We start from the raw sequence: 19192 nt of genomic DNA on the forward strand, positions 1-19192 counted from the left end.
ATGGAGAAACCAATAAATAGGTGGAGGGAGAATACTATCCCACTTTTGATAAGTGGGAGAAGGCTTTGGTGAAGGTTAGCTGGTATTACTCCAGAATAGAGTTACTGGAATGCTGCAGTGGGTGACCAAATCCTTACCGCTCTCTGTTTATAAGCAGCTGTCTTATGAGAGGAAGAATCTGTCTGGCATTTAACATTGAATAGAAACATGTTGAAAAATCTTGTGGTCACTTAGAGTGATGCTGAGAAGTGGTTGTAGTGCATCAGGTATATTAAACAATGTGTGACTTATTTTCATATTTTAGTAGAGCACTGGTGTTATGCTTTAAAGAAATTATGTTATGATAACATTGAAGGATTCAATGTTTAATTGGCCATCCAGTTTCTTTTATCATGTAGAAATGTAAGGTGTTTTCAGGCTACCTGTAAGTGAGAGGCTAATAGATAGATGCCTTATAGTGAAACCACTACTCTGGTACTGAAGGTAACACACTGGGGAAACATAGCTTCCTCCTAGCAAAAAGAGAGTTGCTGGTATCTCTACCACAAAATGTTCTTGTCTTACGATTATCAAGAGGCAGGGGTTTATCTGCATGGGAGGTAAACCCTGATAGAGCTGAGAATAAATTAAACTGAACTGCAGTTATGGAATATGAATATCTGCATGAGCAGATATCTGAAGTAGCAGTTAAAATTTGTAACTTGCTTGAATCCAAAATAGCATACAAGCAGAGACAGTAGGTTAATGGCAAAATTTGAAGTACTTAATTTCCAAGAAGGAAGTGGGTGTTTGTTTTGGAGTCTGCTATGTGTTTTTGTGATTTACAGGAGAAAGGAAGAAGGGAAAAGTAATGGTACCCTGCCATATCATGTCCCTTCTTAGGCTTTTAGAGTTTTAGTGAGTAGCTCTGCTGTTTGCTTTTATCGTTGCCTGTAGTGGTCTTGTGATTTCTGTCAGCTCATAGTAAGATGCTAAGTGGCATCTCTGAAATTTTCTTGCTATTTGGAAAAGCCGTAAGCATTTAATCTTCAGGCTTAGAAAAACTTCATTACTTTGGTTTGTTTATATTTGGGCAGTCTTGGGTGCTAGAAGTTGAATTCACTAAGATAGAAACTTTTAGTAGTAATTGTGCTTTAGTGTAATTAGAAGGGCTTGTTGGAAATTGTGGATGCTTGTTTTTCTTCCCATTTATCATGTAGAACCAATGCAGATAGATAAGAATGAGATGTCTTCTATTATGGCTCCTGAATCAGCAACAGATTTTTTTAAAACAGTGTAATTTTCTGCTAATACATACCCTTAACTCTTGATTCATAAGAATAGTCTCACTGAAGTCAGTAGAGGTTTAGCGAGTGCAGTGTGAATAAAGCTAAAGCTTGCCTAGTTAATTAAAAGGCATAAAGTTAAAAAAGGCACTATGTTAAAAAAGGCATAAAGATGAGAACTTCTAAACTGACTCTCGTGGTTTAACCCCAGCCAGCAACTAAGCACCATGCAGCCACTTGCTCTTTCCTCCCCCCTTCCCACTGGAATGGGGGAGAGAATCAAAAGAAGTAAAACATGTGGGTTGAGGATAAGAACAGTTTAATAACTAAAGTAAAATAAAATATAATAATAAAAGTATAATAATAATAGTAATGAAAAGGAATATAACAAAAAAAAAGAGAGAGAAATAAAACCCAAGAAAAGACAAGTGATGCACAGTGCAACTGCTCACCACCCACGGACCGATGCCCGAGCAGCGATCAGCCCCTCCTGGCCGACTCCCCCCAGTTTATATACTGAACATGACATGATGTTCTATGGTATGGAATATCCCTTTGGCTAGTTCGGGTCAGCTATGCTCCCTCCCAGCTTCTTGTAGACCTGCTTGCTGACAGAGCATGGGAAACTGAAAAATCCTTAACTTAGGATAAGCACTACTTAGCAACAGCTAAAACATCAGTGTGTTATCAACATTATTCTCACACTGAATCCAAAACACACTGTACCAGCTACTAAGAAGAAAATTAAGTCTATTCCAGCTGAAACCAGGACATTGACATTATATTGGTACCAATCTCTGTTCAGCCTCTTGGAAGGTTTGCACACGATAAAAAAGTGGTGGGGGTGGAGGGTGTCAGTGCATTGGAGCACTGGGCTGCTATGCAAAGGGATCTTAGTAGGCTGGAGAAATGAATGGGCTGACAGGACTCTTTTGAAGTTCAACAGAGGTAGGTAGGAAGTCCTGCATCTGGAAGGAAATAATGCCATGCATCAGTACATACAGACTGGAGACTGACTGGAAACAAAGCAGCCTAGCAGAAAAAGACCTGCATTACCTAGCAGAGAGCAAGCTGAACATGATTCAGCAGTGCTCTTGTGGCAAAGAAGTCCAGCCACATACTGGGTTGCATTAGCAAGAATGTAGTCAGTGGTTTGTGAGAAGTCATTCTTCACTTCTGTGCTTATGAGAGCATATTTGGTGTACTGTGTCCAGTTTTGGGCTTTCCAGTGTATGACACTGATATACTGGAGTGAGCCAAGCTGAACACCATCAAGGTGGTTAAGGGGCTGGAGTACATGATGTGTGAGGAGAGGGTTAGAGAACTGTTCAAAGGGACATCTTCCTGTCATCCACAAACACCTAACGTGAGGCTCTGAAGAAGAGCCAGACTTGTTTCAGAAGTGCCTGGAGGTAGGATGAGAGGCAACAGACACAAGCTGGAACGTGGGAAATTCTGAGTAGACACTGGGGAAAAAAAATTATCATGATGGTTGTCAGACATTTAAACAGATTGACCAGCGAGACTGTGGAATCTCTAACCTTGGAGATATTAAAAACTCCAAGTTCTTGAGCAACCTGCTCTCATTGGACCTGCGTTGAACAGGAGGTAGGACTAGAGGCGACCCAGGTGTCTCTTCCTACATCATTCTATGTTTCTAGTATAATTTTGTTTTTTCGTTACTGTGTTTTTTCTGTTTGTGAAAGAAAACATACAGACAGAGGCTCCAACTCTGTTGCCACACCTGGTAAAACTTTCCCCGTAAACAAATTGAAGAATTTTAAAGTAAACTTTTTAGTTCAGAAGTTTCCACTGTTGTAAGACAATAATGAATCCTTTTCCTCTTTAAATCAGAGGCTGGGTTTTTCTGGTAGATGCAAAGCTGTCAGGGTATTTAGGTTGAACAAGTTCTGTGTTGGAACCCTGAAGATAGAACAGATAGGAGATCCATAATGCTTCTTTAAGCTGCATTTCTTCGAAATGTGAAGATTATCTTAACTTTAAAATAGTTGTTTGTGAGATCCTTTGTACATTGCCAAAAAGAACTTTGTCTACTGTGTATTTCAAGCCATGCCTATGATTTTAGGCAAGACAAGGTTTAGACCCATTTCCTAATTATTATATAAAAGGATACTGAAATGCCATTACTATGCATCTGGTTTCCTTAATTCTGTCTATGGTGTGTTTGGTTATATCTTCCAGTTTGTACTGGAAAATAATGCAGAATGGATCTGTAGATCTTTGCCTTCAAATGAGTTTGTCTGTAAGTCACTTTTTTGATAACTAAAGAATAGTTGGCTCGAACCAAAATGCATTTACTAGGAAGTTTTAAGAAAACTGCTTATTATTCTCACTTCTAAGGTGATCTCTTTGAACTATTAGTTTACTTGTAGTTTTATGTCTGTTTATCTGAACCATGTGGCTGTTTTTCAAGTTCTATGAATATAATACCATTGCACTTTTAAGATTGGTATTGTGCAGATACTAATAAGCACTAGTATTATAAATATTACTTAAATCTGTGACTCGAAATACTTAACATATAATGTTAGTGATCATTTGACTAGACCTATGAGTTGGCCAAGTATCGGTAGTGCGAATATTTGTACAGGAAAGGCAAAGTCTATTGCTCATTCCTGTATTCAGTTAGGGGCATTTTTTCATGTTAACATGTATCCAGTTCAGTCCAGATCTCTAGTGAATGGTCTACATATCAGTTGGCAGAATCCTAAAGATTTTGGGCTTAAGTGAAAAACAGAAAAAAACCTTCGCCTCCATTGGAGTCAGGCTCATTTGGTTGTCTCTGGTAATCTCTTAAAAACCTGAGGAAAGAGAGCAGTCACTAGTTACAGGACTGGGTTAGTCAGTTTAGGATTAGGGGTTAGGCTGCACCTACCAGATGGTACCCTCTGACCACAACTCTTCGTGGACCTAAGGGGGATACTAGGAATTAGCCAATCCTTTAACCTTCCCAGTCTCCCATTCATTCTTCTATGCTTGTTTCCAGGAGTTTGACTTTAGTAGGAAAGAAGTGTACAAGTCCCAAGGTTAGTTCACTTTATGAAATTTAAATAAAGTTGATGTTTTATCATAGTAAATTTGTGTAACTATAAACTGCAAGAAAGTGCTGGTTAACAGTCCAATCCTGAGTTGTCTAATGGTCTTTCAGCTGCATTAAACTTGTTAACTAGTGCAAGTACTTAGTGTAGTTCTTTAATTTTTTTGCCTGTTAAATAGTTTCTAGCTTGTTTCATAATCCTAGTAAGGATTGTTGTTGTTACTATACTTCATCACTTTTACACTAATAATTGCTGCTGGCATTAAATTGAGAAAATGCTTTTGGTTAAACCTAATCATGAATATGCAGACTACTTTTTGTCTCTGACAAACTAGGTAAAAATATGCTGCAATTTAGATAAGGAAAATAACCAATTTAGTTCTTTTATGGCAAAGAGTGTGAATTTTGAGAGGTAGTATTCCATAAGGCACTCTAGGGATGTAGTCCACTTTTGCACTCCTGACTTACCTAGCACTTTCCCTTCAGATTATATCAGTGTTAATACTTGTAATATTTGAACTGAGAGCACTTGAATATGCTTGCCATGAGTATTTCATAAAATAGTATCTGCATAATAAATAAAGTATCTCTGTGAGCAGCAAAAATAAACTTGTTTGAGGACCAGATCTGTGTCTGTTATTCTAGTATGTTGTAACAGAATTGTACTAAGGCTGTGAATTGCTCCTCTCTAGTCTTCAAAGTGTCTGCACAGGAGAGCAATGTTATGAATATCCCTGACTACAGAAGAAGCTTCGTTCAGCGTTTATGCTTTATTGGACACCATAAAACTCAGTTGTATGGTATAACTCCAATTTGGCTATGCTTAATGTCTGAGAGAGCTGAGCTAATACTGTGTATGATTCTTCTGTTGGAATGCTAATAGGGGCTATCCTGTCTACCTTTGTCTGTTGTCACAAGACATGTAGGAAATGAATTTGTGTTCATTATTTCATCATTTCTAGTCATTTTTAGCCAGTAAGATAAACAGTTGATTGGGAAAGGGAAGACTAATGATTGTTTAAGTCTAGTTTAGAATATGAAGGTTTAAGGTGACATGCCTTCAGATTCTAAATGTTTGTACAGTGTTTTGTGAGGAGGGGGCAGAAACAAACCCACAAATGCATTAGTACATGTTTTACTTAAATAGGTAGTTTAGTTCAAGCAAAACATATATCACTTTTTATTTTTAGCTGAAAGTGAGCTGTGAGAAAGTCATCTTAAGTTTTTTGCCATGTTAGGATGTGTTTAAGTACAGGAGGCTATTATGAAATAAGGTAGCATATACAAATGGAAATCATGGTAGCTGTTTTGTATTTGCTTCCTTTCTGCAAACTCTTAGAACCTTCATGGTGTTTAGGTAAGCCCTTCCACTTTAGAATAAGGGTGTCCGTATGGGAAGCTAGTACAGAAAAACTGTTCAGAGCTATTTCTTCAAGTTTTCAATCTCTGGGACTGTGAGTGTATTAGCATAATTGATTTAAAATGAGCTGAATCCTGTTGATTCCTTCATAAATAGAATTACTAGCAACCAAGTAGGGTAGACTTACAGAATTGACTGCAGAATCTGCATCGAATGGTTTTTGTGTTTATAGAATGATTAATTCAAAGTATGGTTCAAACTGATTATTAAAGCATACTTTATCTGCATGGGTTTTCAGTTGTTTTGAGTCAAAGACAGAAGTGTGCATAAAAAGATAAGGAAAATGCATCTTGCATTCCTGCAAAATTGCTTGTCCATTTAGGCTTTCGTGAACAGGGTTATCTGAAACAGGAGTCCCTTACACTGTGCCCGTTCTGATGTTGAGTATCTCAGTGGCACTCAGATTAGGTTCGGGCAGCTCCTGCCCATGTTTAATGCTCCTAGGTACTGTAAATATTTTGCGTAGTTAGACATAGCCTATGACTGTGTAGGGATACTTACACCAGCACGGGAGTGTAAGTGTGCTGTTATGTACGCAGCTTTCGTGGCATAGCTTTACCAGTTTAACCACACTATCCCTTAGTGAGACAAGCAATGATTGTATAACTGCACTTGGGGCTTATGCCAGCATAGCTGTGTCAGTTACACCTCTGTGTGTCCATGACTGACGCAACGATTTTGTCAGAAATAGTTTAGACGGACACTAGAGCTGAAGTTTCAAAATTCTTTTAAGTTGTCCTAAGGTAGTGCCAAGAAGCAGTGTCACGTTCCTCCTGCAGCCTGGTCTCCTCTTCCAGTGTCACGTTCCTCCTGCAGTCTCGTCTCCTCTTCCCACTTTGTGCTCCTTCTCTTACTTGCGATGTTTGTGGTGAATCAAATGAGGGAGTTGGGTTAAAATGAAAGAACCTTCTTACTAAGATAGTTTTAATTCATATGTTTGCTGTGCAGTTGTATGAACACTTGCACAAAATCCTGCCCCCTCCTTTACATTAGTTCTACCAGGACCAGGAGGAAAGTAGGACCTTGGCAGCTGTTAGACTGGCTTAAGTTGCCATGGAAGTACAGTCTTAGTGGAACATTAGCAAGAATAGGTATTTAGATACCTTAAATAAAAAAAGTTTTACTAAAACTTGGTGATGCTCCAGGTCTAACTCTTGCAAAATGAAGATGTTTTTAATATTTGAGATGCTTTGTGTTCTGACAGGAAAAAAAATCCCTCTCAGTATCATTCTCATATGTAAACGCGTGTAATAATACAGAATTTTAAGGTTGGCATGGGTTTACTCCCTTGTTAAGACATTTTATTAAAGAATCTTATCAAGATGCATTTAATATGTATAACTGTGATAAATATGGAAATTCTAGTCTGAGTCCATTACCATTACTATAGAATTCACACAGTATGAATATTTGTAGCTCCTTAGATATATTAAAATACAAGTTACATAGTAGTAACATAGTATATTGATCAGTAAATGAAAAAATTAGTATGCAAAAATAATCTCACGTTTTTACTAAAACAAGCGTAACTCTAGAAAATACATCTGAAGACAGTGAGATGAAATAGAGTGTGAAATGTGGAGAACTTCAAGACTGAAATTGATAATAGGGTCAAAGAACGTGGGAGCATTTTAAGAAAATGCATTTCTCCGTATTGACCTTTTCTTATCTAGGGAAACTGCTCTTTATTGTGCCTCAGACAGACTTGTTTTCTCTCTTCTCCTTGCCCTGCCCCAAACATCTGATTGTTTCACAGTTGCTCTGTGCAGTGAAGGTCAGCAAGAGCTCTCTCTGAGAATGCAAATGTGATCTGCTGATCTCAACTGATAGTGCAATGTGTATACTTCATAGCCGTGACTGTGGTAATTATGTGACATTTCTGCTTTTCTTCTTAATAATAACAAGCTCAGGCTCTGGAGATGCACTTGATTCTGGGTCTTAAGCTGGAGTGAATCTGAAGGAATACTTCCAAAATATTGAACTATTATTCGCTCTTGCTTTGGTAGCTCCTTGTGACTTGGGGGGAGGGGGGGGGGAGGAAGGAATCAACAATTTTAGACCTCAATATTTTTGAAGTTGAATTTGCCATTTTGCTGCAGGACAGTACTTTGCTTCCTAGTAGAGTGATATATCCTGCCTTTTTGCTGTTTTCCCATTTCTTGCAAAAGAGTGAGCTAAGTGGATGCAATGTACTTATCCTGAGCTACTCTGAGGTAACAACGCGTTAAGAAGGTAGAGTGTTGGTTTCAAAAGAAGTAAGGCCAGGGAGGTGAGAGGAGAGGCTGGTAGCTGACTTCTTAGACAACAGCCTTAGAGGTGAGCTTTTGTTAGGATCCTCTCCTTCTGGCACACCAGTGAAGGGGAGAGAGCTGAATCGTTTGGACTAAGTTGAGAGAGTTAATGGTCCTGTAGCGAAAGATTATAAGAAAACAATGTGGCAATTGTGGCAAAACAAAATTACTTACCCACAGATTTACATGGGATTGGTAAATAGGATAAGAATGAACTTGGTTTTGTTTTTTTAAGTTATTAAGTCGTTGTTTAATGGAGTAAACTGCTACTGAAAGGTTGGAGTTTTCTGCTCAACGCTTATGTTGACTCAGTACTCATGGCCTTTTGCAAAAGTAGCATATGGATTTCATTATGATAGTTGATCAGATGATCGTTTTCTGTAACTCTCTTGAGATATGTTCATGCCAGATTTTGGTGTATAGTAGGACTGTTGTGGTAGAATATAAAATGGGGGGGAGGGTAAGAAGAGTTTTATGAGACACTAGTAACTTTGTAGTACCATAGATTAATTTTGCTAGCATGGCTTCAGACTAGGGTGAAGTATTTCTTACTTAATTTGGCTTATTAAATATTGATCCTTATAGTGTCAGGATAAAATGTTTGTATGTTCAAAAGTACCTACTTTGCATTTGTAAATCGTAGCTGTATTAAAGAAGTAACTAAATTTTTATTAATTTTAGGTAGGTTAAAAAGTATTTACTGCCAATTTACCTCAGAGTAATCAAAAAATAATTTAAAAATTCTCTTTGAAAGATAAATAAAAAAAGTAATTTTTCTTGTTGGTGTGATTTGGAAATAATTAGTGATAGAAAACATATTATTTTAAATGCACACCCTTTCTCACAAGCTAGTGGACTTTGTCCTAGGTTGAGAAAATTCTGGAGAAATTTTTCAAATTTATTCCTTAATCTTTGCTGAAATCTTGGCAGGTACATTCTTTAACATTTTTGTCACTTATTAAAACTTTTCCTTAATGTGTAAGTTGCTAGTCCTAAACCACTGAATGGTTACAGAGTTTTAATACTTAGCTGCTTTTATTGCAACTAGACTTGTTTATCTGTACACATCATTTATCATTTATACGTGTGTCTTTTCAGGTTAGGGTTTTTCCTGTTGTTTCTTATATACGTATGTTTCTAGAGTTTTCTATGAGTTATTTTCTGTAAAACCAAAATAAATTAACAGAAAATAGTAGTAGTTTATCTGGTACAGAGTATTTTCCCCTTAAGATGGAGGAAAATCATGTTACAGGACATATAAAATCACAGACTGCAGATAGTGAATTGCTGTATGGAATAGCAGGATTTTGTGGTGTGGTTTGGGGTTTTTTTTGGGGGGGAGGAAAGGGTCCGTGCCCCCCCCCCCCCCCAGTTACTCAGAAATAACATTGAGTTTTGAATTCCAGATCTAATTCTGTTTAAAGTAGGGTGTTTTTCAGTTCTTGTGTGTGTTGTATTTTGTTTTTATAAATCCTTATTTACCATCTCAGGATTTATATCCAAAGATACTTGATACGAATTTTGCACGTGGCATCTGAATACGTAGGGTGAAACAGATACACTTGGAACATACATAATAAATCATTTTGACACTACTTTATTCTTTTTAAGAAAGTAATGTGCTGAATTGAAGCTATTGATATTGCTAATAAACAGAATTTCTTCTCCTTTTTTTGTTCTGACCACAACAGTTTAAAACATAGTATGTATACTAATGGATGCATAGTGGAGATTTTGGCCTGTTACATTTCTTTAGAGTAATTTTATTATGCAGGGATCAAAGGTCTAATGTTAAGATAATGTCATGGGGGGGAGTAAGTAGAGCTAGTTGGTTCTAGAATAACCTCACTCAAAATTTCTTTTTTGTATGCCATCAGCTGGTATTAAGTTTTGTAGCCATGGCTGACGTGGAAGCGTGAGGGATTTTGGGGGGTTTGGGGTTTGGTTTTTTTTTTCCTTCCACTCAAGAGGGTTCAACATAGATGTCTGTCATCGTTTAACCCCAGCCGGCAGCTAAGCACCATGCAGCTGCTCACTCGCTGCTCCCCTACCCCAGTGGAGTGGAGGAGAGAATCGGAAAAAAGTAAAACTCGTGGGTTGAGATAAAGACACTTTAATAGAACAGAATGGATTAAATGACAGTAATAATAAAAAAAGAATATACAAAACAAGTGATGCACAATGCAGTTGCTCACCACTCGCTGACCGATGCCCAGTTAGTTCCCAAGCAGTGATCTGCCCCTCCTGGCCAACTCCCTCCAGTTTCTATACTGGGCATGATGTCACATGGTATAGAATATCCCTTTTGTCCAGTTTGGGTCAGCTGCCCTGGCTGTGTCCTTTCCCAACTTCTTGTGCTCTTCCAGCCTTCTTGCTGGCTGGGCGTGAGAAGCTGAAAAATCCTTGACTTAGTCTGAACACTCTTGAGCAACAACTGAAGACATCAGTGTGTTATCAACATTCTCCTTATACTGAATCCAAGATATAACGCTATACCAGCTACTAGAAAGAAAATTAACTCTATCCCAGCTGAAGCCAGGACAATGTCAAAAACTGCTGGCCATGTAGTAATAACAAAAGAAAAATATTTAAAAACATCTTATTCCTGCATTTTTGGTTAAACCTACCAGTAGCTATCCATACATTAACAGCTCTGATAATAGGCATTTTTATGCTGATTACTTGATTTTTTGATAGCCTACTTATCAAAATAGCTGTAGAATTTGGAGGTTTTTTAGGAAGCATAAAAAATTCCGATGCACTTTTAATTCCTACTTCTAAAAAAAAAAAAGTAATTTCATCTGCTGTCAGTCTTCAGGAAATAGACTTATCTCAAGATCAAACTTGGAATATGGTGGTTCGGGTTTTTTTTGTAAATGTAGTAAATAGTATTTTGTACGTGGGAAAGAAATGTTTAGAAGAACAGTGCAATTTTTATCTTGTCTTAATGTGCTCCTGTGATGTTGATATGTTATAGTTTTGTCTTGGCTCTCTTTTTGCCTCTTATCTTCTGTGAAGGAAAACTTGATTTTTGTTTTTTTGTTTTTTTTTTTTTTTTTTTTTTAAGAGTGGAGGTACTGGACTAGTGAAGAGGATAATAGTCCATGAATAACACATAAATAAAAGAGTTTTTTAAAGGCAGATTGGAGAGGAAAGAAGGAGATAGCACGGAAGGATCAGGAGAAAGGGTCCATTAACTGCAGAAAGAAGGCAGGCCCCTCTAATGAGGGGCTCCTCGTTAAGGCCTGTAGACTATGATGAATAAAAAGAACAGAAGAGCTTGTTGTCTGCTGAGAGTAATATTACAGGGTCCAGAGCTGCTCTCTAAAAGGATTTTAGTGGAAGTGGAGATGATGTGTGTGATAAAGACTTCACAGTGGCAGAACTTACTCTTCAAAGTTTATGCTGGAGTGGATTGTGTGTTCTATACAAGGAAGATATTCAGATATAAAACTAGACAGTGTAGTTCTGGATTTTTTGTTATTTTTTTTTAAAGAGGAGACAGGCAAAGACAAATCAAAATATTATCAATCAGTAGCTACTGTGATAAACGTGATTGAGTGTCCAGTCTTCTGGAGATGCTCACAGAATGACTCTTCATGAAGGACTGATTCCTTTGGGTTTCTTTTTAGAGATAAGGCTTTTGTAACAGATGAAAGTGCCTTATATGCATCTTCCCCAACTTTTCTGCCTCATGCTTAGTTTAATCTCAGTGCTTGGTTTTAATCTCCAAAAGGCAGAAGAAAATTGGATAAGGATGACCATAGCAATGCATAAAGAGTCTCACCAGTTGTGATCGTCTAAAAGACGACAAATCTTTTGACTAGAGTCCTAGTGTGAAGCAGGGGATGAATTTAAGAAGAAAAAAAGGCTATGCATAATCCAACTAGAATATGAAGGAAAAAAGATGAGAGAATGGCATCATGCATTGTGTAATATGTTGCATTAACACTCCTTTATCTTTTTTTTTTTTTTTCAGTCTTGATCAAAATAATTTTCAGGTATGGTGACGGGAAATTCTGCTGGTGTAGTGTTGAACTTTTAGATTCCTAGAAAAGGATTTTGGTGTTGGTGGAGTGTTTTCATGTTGGTGAGAAATGCTGGTAGGAATTGTATTGTTACAGAATTTAACTTCTTTGAGATTATGGAAATAAATGTTGCTAGTGATGTCATGACTCATATTTCAGGAATTGCTAGCCCAGTGGTTTAGTCACCAAATTGTTACTGAATCAACAGGAGGTGATCCTATTTTAGACTTGGTATGGAAACGTAATGAGGTCTTTGTAGAAGAACTGCTTCTGGAAAATCAACTTGAGTTGTGAGATCACAAGCTGATTCATAAATTCTGTGCTAAGATCATTGGTGTCAGAGGCATGCTTTTGGAGAACTCTGGTAACATTTTAGAGACAGCTCAGTTGGTCATGGTGGAGGCCAGGGATTTATTCTGTTAGAGCTGCTACAATTAAGTAATTTTATGCTATGTGATCCTCATTAAGGGGAAATATTGTAGGAAAACACTCCAGATTTAATTGGATGAATAATCAGTACAGTTAAATATTAGTTATTGCTCCAGGGATGAAGGAAGAAGCAAGAATTGTCAAGGTCAAGCTGAGTTGCACCTTGAAAAAGTCTTATCAGAATAGTGTGAAAAAGGTTCTTCAGCTATGTAAATAAAAAAATGCATTTGTTTTATGGAGGGCATGGTAGAATTTAAGCATGAACTTGAAATTAAGTTAATCCTTACGCTGAAACAGTGTAATACAGCCTGCCATTTTTCCTCGAGGTTCTGTACAAAGGAAATAAGGGTATGGAGCTGTAGTAATAAAAGCAGTCACCTCAAATGGGGGAACCAGGATCACCGACTCTTGAAAGAAACTGAGTTTAGCAATAGGGTGTTTGTTTGTTTTGCCAAATTTATGGAGTCAGGAAGGATTTGTTGTGAAAAACAGCTGGTGTGGTACTAATTGAAATTGAATATGAAGGTGAATATCCAGGCTGCCAAACAGTGTGCAGCGCGCTGAAGAAAAACAAAATGCTAAGTAGAAAATTAAGCAAGCTGCAGCATGGGTTAACCATAGATTGTATCATTGAAATTCATCCCTTTTGCTGTTGCTTCAGTCCTCAAGGTTGAAAGTTGTGGGTTTACTTGCAAAGAGCAAGAACTCCTGCAGCCAACTTGGAGTTTACCAGGTGAAGCTGATAGCTTACTAGTTGACAGAACGAGAGCAGCAGAACCTGAATGACTGCAGTACCTGAGCAGGTAGTTTTGGTGACTCGTTAACTGTATTGGTTATTTAAACTAATGTGCTGCTTTGTGATCTAAGAGGTAACACACAGGGGCAGTACCTCTGAGAAGGCACAGTGCAGTCACTAAGAAGACAAAAACTTCCATAGGAAGCCTTGCTGGGACTCTGTTGCTTGATCTAAGCCTTGTGCCTTACCGCCACAGAAAGCAACAAAGTAGATCTTAGGTTATGCTGGTTGTGATGTATTTTCAGTGAGTGCAACAGAGTGTTTGTGGCACTGATCCTGAGACTTCCATCTAAATTAGTTTACAAGGGCTAGTTAGGTGATCGTGGGATGTAGAGTGGAGAAATTTTAAAAATAAAAAATCAGTGTGGCAAGATTAGAATTTCAGCTTGTTTAGAGCAAAATTAAGTCTGAAAAGGGAAATAGGTATAAATACCATATATTTTGTGAGGGCAATACTAGAGATACAAAGAAACTTGTTGAAGCTGGGAAACAGTGCTGTCACAGGCGGGCATAAATAGATTATAACTTTACCTAAACTGTAGTTTAGAAAGCTTTTAACAATTGTAAGGTTGTGGAATAAGCTGCCAGTTGGAATAGTGAGAGCAAAAAACGTAAAAGGGGGGGCGGTTGGAAAACTTGCAAGAGCAATGTGTTGCCTATGATCGAGTTTGGATTTGCAGAGGGAATTTTTTACAGTGCCTGGCTTTTGGGGAGGGCTGTCTTGCTGGGATGGGCTGTTCTGCTGCTGCTCAGTATTATGGAAACAAAGCTCTGAAAGAAAACTGTTTCAGTTGCTCTCTGGTCAGGCAACTTATATGAACAGTAGCAGGAAAGAAAATAAATCTAAAATATGTTTTAAAAAGTAATTCAATCAATTCTATTAACTTCCTTTCTCTGATGTCTTAGCTAAGGTCATGAAAGATGACACAAGATCTGATGCCGAGCTTAAAATAAAACCATAGTTTATAGATATACATTAGTAAACCAGAACCGTTACATTTAGTATTTAACTGGCTTTTGACTTTGGAGGTGCACGGTGCATCCTTAATTTGTAGTGTGGTTGAATCTTTGTATTTTGAAGTGCAGTACTTGGCATCAACTATGCAGTTGCAGGTGCTGCCTCATTTGTGTTGGTTGAAGGGTTTTTACCCAAGTTTTAAAGACAAATGTGTGTAAATATAGACATAAAAAAAGCTCCCAAATCACCATTGGATTAATTTAGTCTAACTTCTAATTAAGGTCTTTGGCATGGTGAAGCTTTTACTTAAACTTTGATCTTTCTTTGTATCGGTGAGCATCTGTAGTCAGAAAGCACCCTCTTTGGTGCAGGGGGACTGAATCTATGAAACATTTACAGGAATGAAATAGAGGTGATCTCCCAGCTGTTGTTCAGTGAATTCTGCATCCTTAAGGGTTCATATCATTGGTAGATTCAAGAACCAGTTGATGGCAACAAGCAGCTTTATCTGACTTAACTCTTCTGTCATAGCTGTCAGCAACCAGGTTTACTCTGAGGCAGAAGAGAAGTGCAGCTGTACAGGGCTTTTTGGTGTAGAACTAGTTGAAACAATTTAAAAAGATTTGGGAAGATGATACGAGTTCTTGAAAAAAATAACATAGGGTTCAAGAAATCTGTGTTGCAGTCAGTGAGCATGGTATACAGAAGTAGCAGAATGGACGAACGTTTAATTACCTCTAAAAACTTTGTGGTATATCTTTCTAAAAGGAGATTCTGCTTTGCATCCCCCCCCCGAAAAGTTACTGGCTGGAAGATCTGTGTGATTTTCACTAACATTGCTCCCTGGACTTGGAAAGCAAGTTCAATGGAACGAGTAGCTCTGGCTAAACGCTTCTGAGAATCAGGTTCTGGAAAACATACAGTTTTTTCAGTATCAAAATACAGAGTTTTCTGTTGTAAGCAAGTTGATATGGAGTGTGAAAATGTTGAGGAGGTGACAATGAAATTCAAGTGTATAAATAAATTGTACCTTACACCTAAATATTAAAGATAAACATGATCTTAAGCAAGACTACAGTGTTCTGTTTAGATAATTGTATTGTTTAAAAATAGTGAGCGCTCCATTCGGGGAAGTGTTTCTGTATTCCAGTGAAGGTTACAATCATGTCTATTATTAATTAAATTACTCTAAAGAAGAAAAAAAACAATGTATAACTCGGTCAATTTAATCTTGTAGTTTAAGATATGTGGAATTAATAGCTGATTTGAAAGCTTGTAGTCTTTTTAAAATGTATTCAGCTTAAAAATATAACTTTAGATATTATATTGCTGGGTTGCTTTGCTTATTTTAATGATTGTCTAAATAATATTACTGAAGTTTCTAATGCTTCACAAATAGTCTATTTTCAATGAAATAAAATTCCAACTGGAAGATAGCTGTTCACTTTATGTTACTATATATTTTAAATTTTTATTTATATATCTATTTTAAAACTATTCTAAAAATTTAAAATACCATATTTGTGGGGAAATCTGTATGTCAAATGCTTACTTACGATTCTTTTTCTCTGTTTATTTTTAAGACGAGCAAAAATCAAATTAAAGTAGATCTTGTAGATGAGAACTTTACAGAACTAAGAGGAGAAATAGCAGGACCTCCAGACACACCATATGAAGGCAAGTAATGTTTTTGTGTATGCAGTCATTGTACATTTCAAATCATGTGTCTTGAAATGCTTTGTTTGTAAAATTAATTTACAGCATAAAAATGTAGAGCTAAGTGTTTTAATATAGCCTGATTTTTTAAAAAAATACAAATTTTAAGCCTGAAAAAAATATTTAAATTCAACTTCTGTGTTGCCTGAAGACAGATCTGTTCTACAGTAGGACAGACTAGCCCATATCTAAGGTTAATTTACAGGTATAAGCTGTGCAGTGTAATTGGTATAATTCTGACTTTCAGTTGTTTGTTTACCATCTTGAAAGTTTAAGCGCCTGTTGTGGTTTAACCCCAGCCAGCAACTAAGCACCACGCAGCCGCTCACTCACTACCCCCCACCCCCAGTGGGAGGGGGGAGAAAATTGGGAAAAGAAGTAAAACTCGTGGGTTGAGATAAGAACAGTTTAATAACAGAAAAGAAGAAACTAATAATAATAATAATGATAACACTAATAAAATGACAACAGTAATAATAAAAGGATTGGAATATACAAATGATGCACAGTGCAATTGCTCACCACCCGCCAATCAGTGCCCAGTTAGTCCCCGAGCAGCAATCCACAGGCCCCCACTCCCCCCAGTTCCTATACTAGATGTGACGTCACATGGTATGGAATACCCCTTTGGCCAGTTTGGGTCAGCTGCTCTGGCTGTGTCCCCTCCCAACGTCTTGTGCCCCTCCAGCCTTCTCGCTGGCTGGGCATGAGAAGCTGAAAAATCCTTGACTTTATTCTAAACACTACTGAGCAACAACTGAAGACATCAGTGTGTTATCAACATTCTTCTGATACTGAACCCAAAACATAGCACTGTACCAGCTACTAGGAAGACAATTAACTCTATCCCAGCTGAAACCAGGACAGCTCCTTAGCCATGAAACATCAAAAAACTGTGCTTCAGAATCTAATGTAACTGTACATGTATTTCTGTGATCTAATGTGGTCATTCAAAAACATGTTGTATTTTTCTATCTCAAGGAGAGATGCCATTGCAAGTTAAATTCGGGATTAATCTCTGGCATCCATGTGTCCCAATATTTATCTCTCTTCAATAATTACACCTTATTGACTTTCTTGTTTATTAAAGCTGGTATCAGTAATTGTGCAGCTCTTCAGTCTGTAAAAAGCAAGATAACTTACTACATGTATTAGCTCCTGTTAGAGCTTCTATAGCATAATTCATCAGAGATACCAAATTACTCAATAGCGCTGGTACTTGTAAACTTTCTGTTTGCGGATAATATATGGAGCTGGCAAGAAACTTCTGTTAAAGTTCCTCGATGATAAATGAGGATGTTTGGGTTTAGGTTTGGTTGGCGTTTTTTTTTAAATTTTTGGTTACTTTTAAATGGTGTTTTATTCAAATTTTCCATGACAGGTATCTACTTGGAATTGAATTTGAACTTCCAGTAAAAAAAAAAAAAAAAGTCTCAAGGAATGTTACAGGCAAATAAATTGTTGGAAATTAAAACAATTTTCCAAGTTTTCAGTTGCTCTAGTTGCTCCATGCATTGGAGCTAAGAGTGGGACTTGAGTATTGTCCAGGGACCAGACGCATGCCGTTTGTCATTATTTTGAAAAATAAATTCTCATCAAGTGGGGAAAATACCGGAAAATTGTTGTGTAGGTATAGGTGTATACGTACTTGAGAGCGTTAGTGGCTAATGATGAAAATCTGGTTGTTACGTCTTCACTAAGGAGGACAAGTCTTGTGATTTCTTCTCTGGACTAGGAGCTGCTGGTGCAGCAGCATTGGATTTGAGAGCAGGCAGTCTCCCTAATGCTCACCCCCCTGCACCCCTTCCCTGCTGGGGCCCAGGGCAGGTAAAGGATGAGGAAAAAGCCTAACAGAGGTTGACATTGGAGAATATTGGGCAGAGGTAGAAGGTGTCAGAAGCTGAGGAGAAAGGAAATGAGCCTGGAAGGGAGAGGACAGAAGAGCAGAAGCATCTGTACTGGTAAGGATGCTCCCATGCAGAACTTGAGACCCAGAGTTCCTCTGCTGTCTAGCAAATAATGGTGGTTGCGTCCCCCCTGCCGCCCCTTCCCCCATGTCTCTCTATCCTCATCTCATCAGCCACTAGTGTTTAGTTGACAGAGGATAATGTCTGGAAAGAAGATGGTTTCTTCTGGTTATAATACATGCCTTCAATTTAAAAGAACTATGCTGTGGACCTAAAATACATAGTCGTGCTGGTGATGTATTTGGAAGTGGATCATTCTGTTTAGTGTAATAGTCCCTTTGCAAATATAGTTGGTCTTGTAAAACCAAGTGTTACATACAGATGTTAAGATGTTGCAAAATTAAGTAATTGGATGCCAGGAAGCATCTGAATGGCACAGGCAGGGTGTTGTTTTGGGGGTCTTTGGTTTTTCTTCCACTCAAATAGAATTAATCCTCTTTGGGTGAGTTGGTTTGTCACAGCTTGCTTTTTCTTTCTTTTTTTTTTCCTCCTTTTTTTCCCCTCCCTCTTCCTGGTCAGCATTATCTCTGCTTATAGAATGACCTTTTTTCGAGAATGTATTGGGAGTTACTTGAAATGAAAGATGTATTTGTGTGTCACAAAAGTTAAAAACTGTATAGCAGTTCATGAAGAGGATAAAAAAAGATTTGAATGCCTGTCTGCAGAACTGGGTTCTGTGTGATGCTCAATAATTCAGCTAGACCAAAATTTCAGAAGCTGAGCACTGTGTATTCACATATTCCGCATACCCCGCTGATGAAAATCAGCAATATGTGTTTAGTGCAGAATTTATTGATGTGAAATGCATGCATGCATACTTACATACATATGAGTACATTTAATGATGAGGATATAGTAAATATCCCTTTTGGGGGGCTAAAACTATTATGTATTCTGATCTCATGGAAAAGCAATGTGATCGTATGCTTACTTTAATCTAGAAGGCATATGCACCAAGGAGTAAAACAAAAGTTACTGGCAGCCCAATTTCTGGTGTTTCCTAACACTTGAGTAATGTACTTTGGAATGTTAATATTTCTATAACATAGTTTTATGCATTTATTCCCTTATGTAATTACAAAGGGCTTGCCAGTGTGTGTAGTTTCCATTTTATGACTAATGCAGTAATGCATGCTGCATAATTACTGACTGGTCTCCTGTCATCTATAATCTGAACAATGACACAGCAAGAAGTGCTTTATGAAGAAAAGCTAATTAATGCAGTAGTTCGGGTCAGACAATTCCATGATACAGGAGGGAATTC

General features: G+C 37.6%; 1 protein-coding gene across 1 annotated transcript in view; it reads left to right on the forward strand.

Annotated features, from left to right (window-relative positions):
- The window catches only part of UBE2K (ubiquitin conjugating enzyme E2 K), a 48240-nt gene that overhangs the window by 3979 nt on the left and 25069 nt on the right, over window positions 1–19192 (forward strand). Inside the window, exon 2 of the mRNA XM_075024687.1 lies at window positions 15829–15922. Within this exon, the coding sequence (XP_074880788.1) occupies window positions 15829–15922 (94 nt within the window). The remainder of the gene's footprint in view (window positions 1–15828; window positions 15923–19192) is intronic.

The sequence above is a fragment of the Buteo buteo genome, chromosome 1 (genome assembly GCF_964188355.1).
Source record: "Buteo buteo chromosome 1, bButBut1.hap1.1, whole genome shotgun sequence".
Taxonomy (NCBI): Eukaryota; Metazoa; Chordata; class Aves; order Accipitriformes; family Accipitridae; genus Buteo; species Buteo buteo.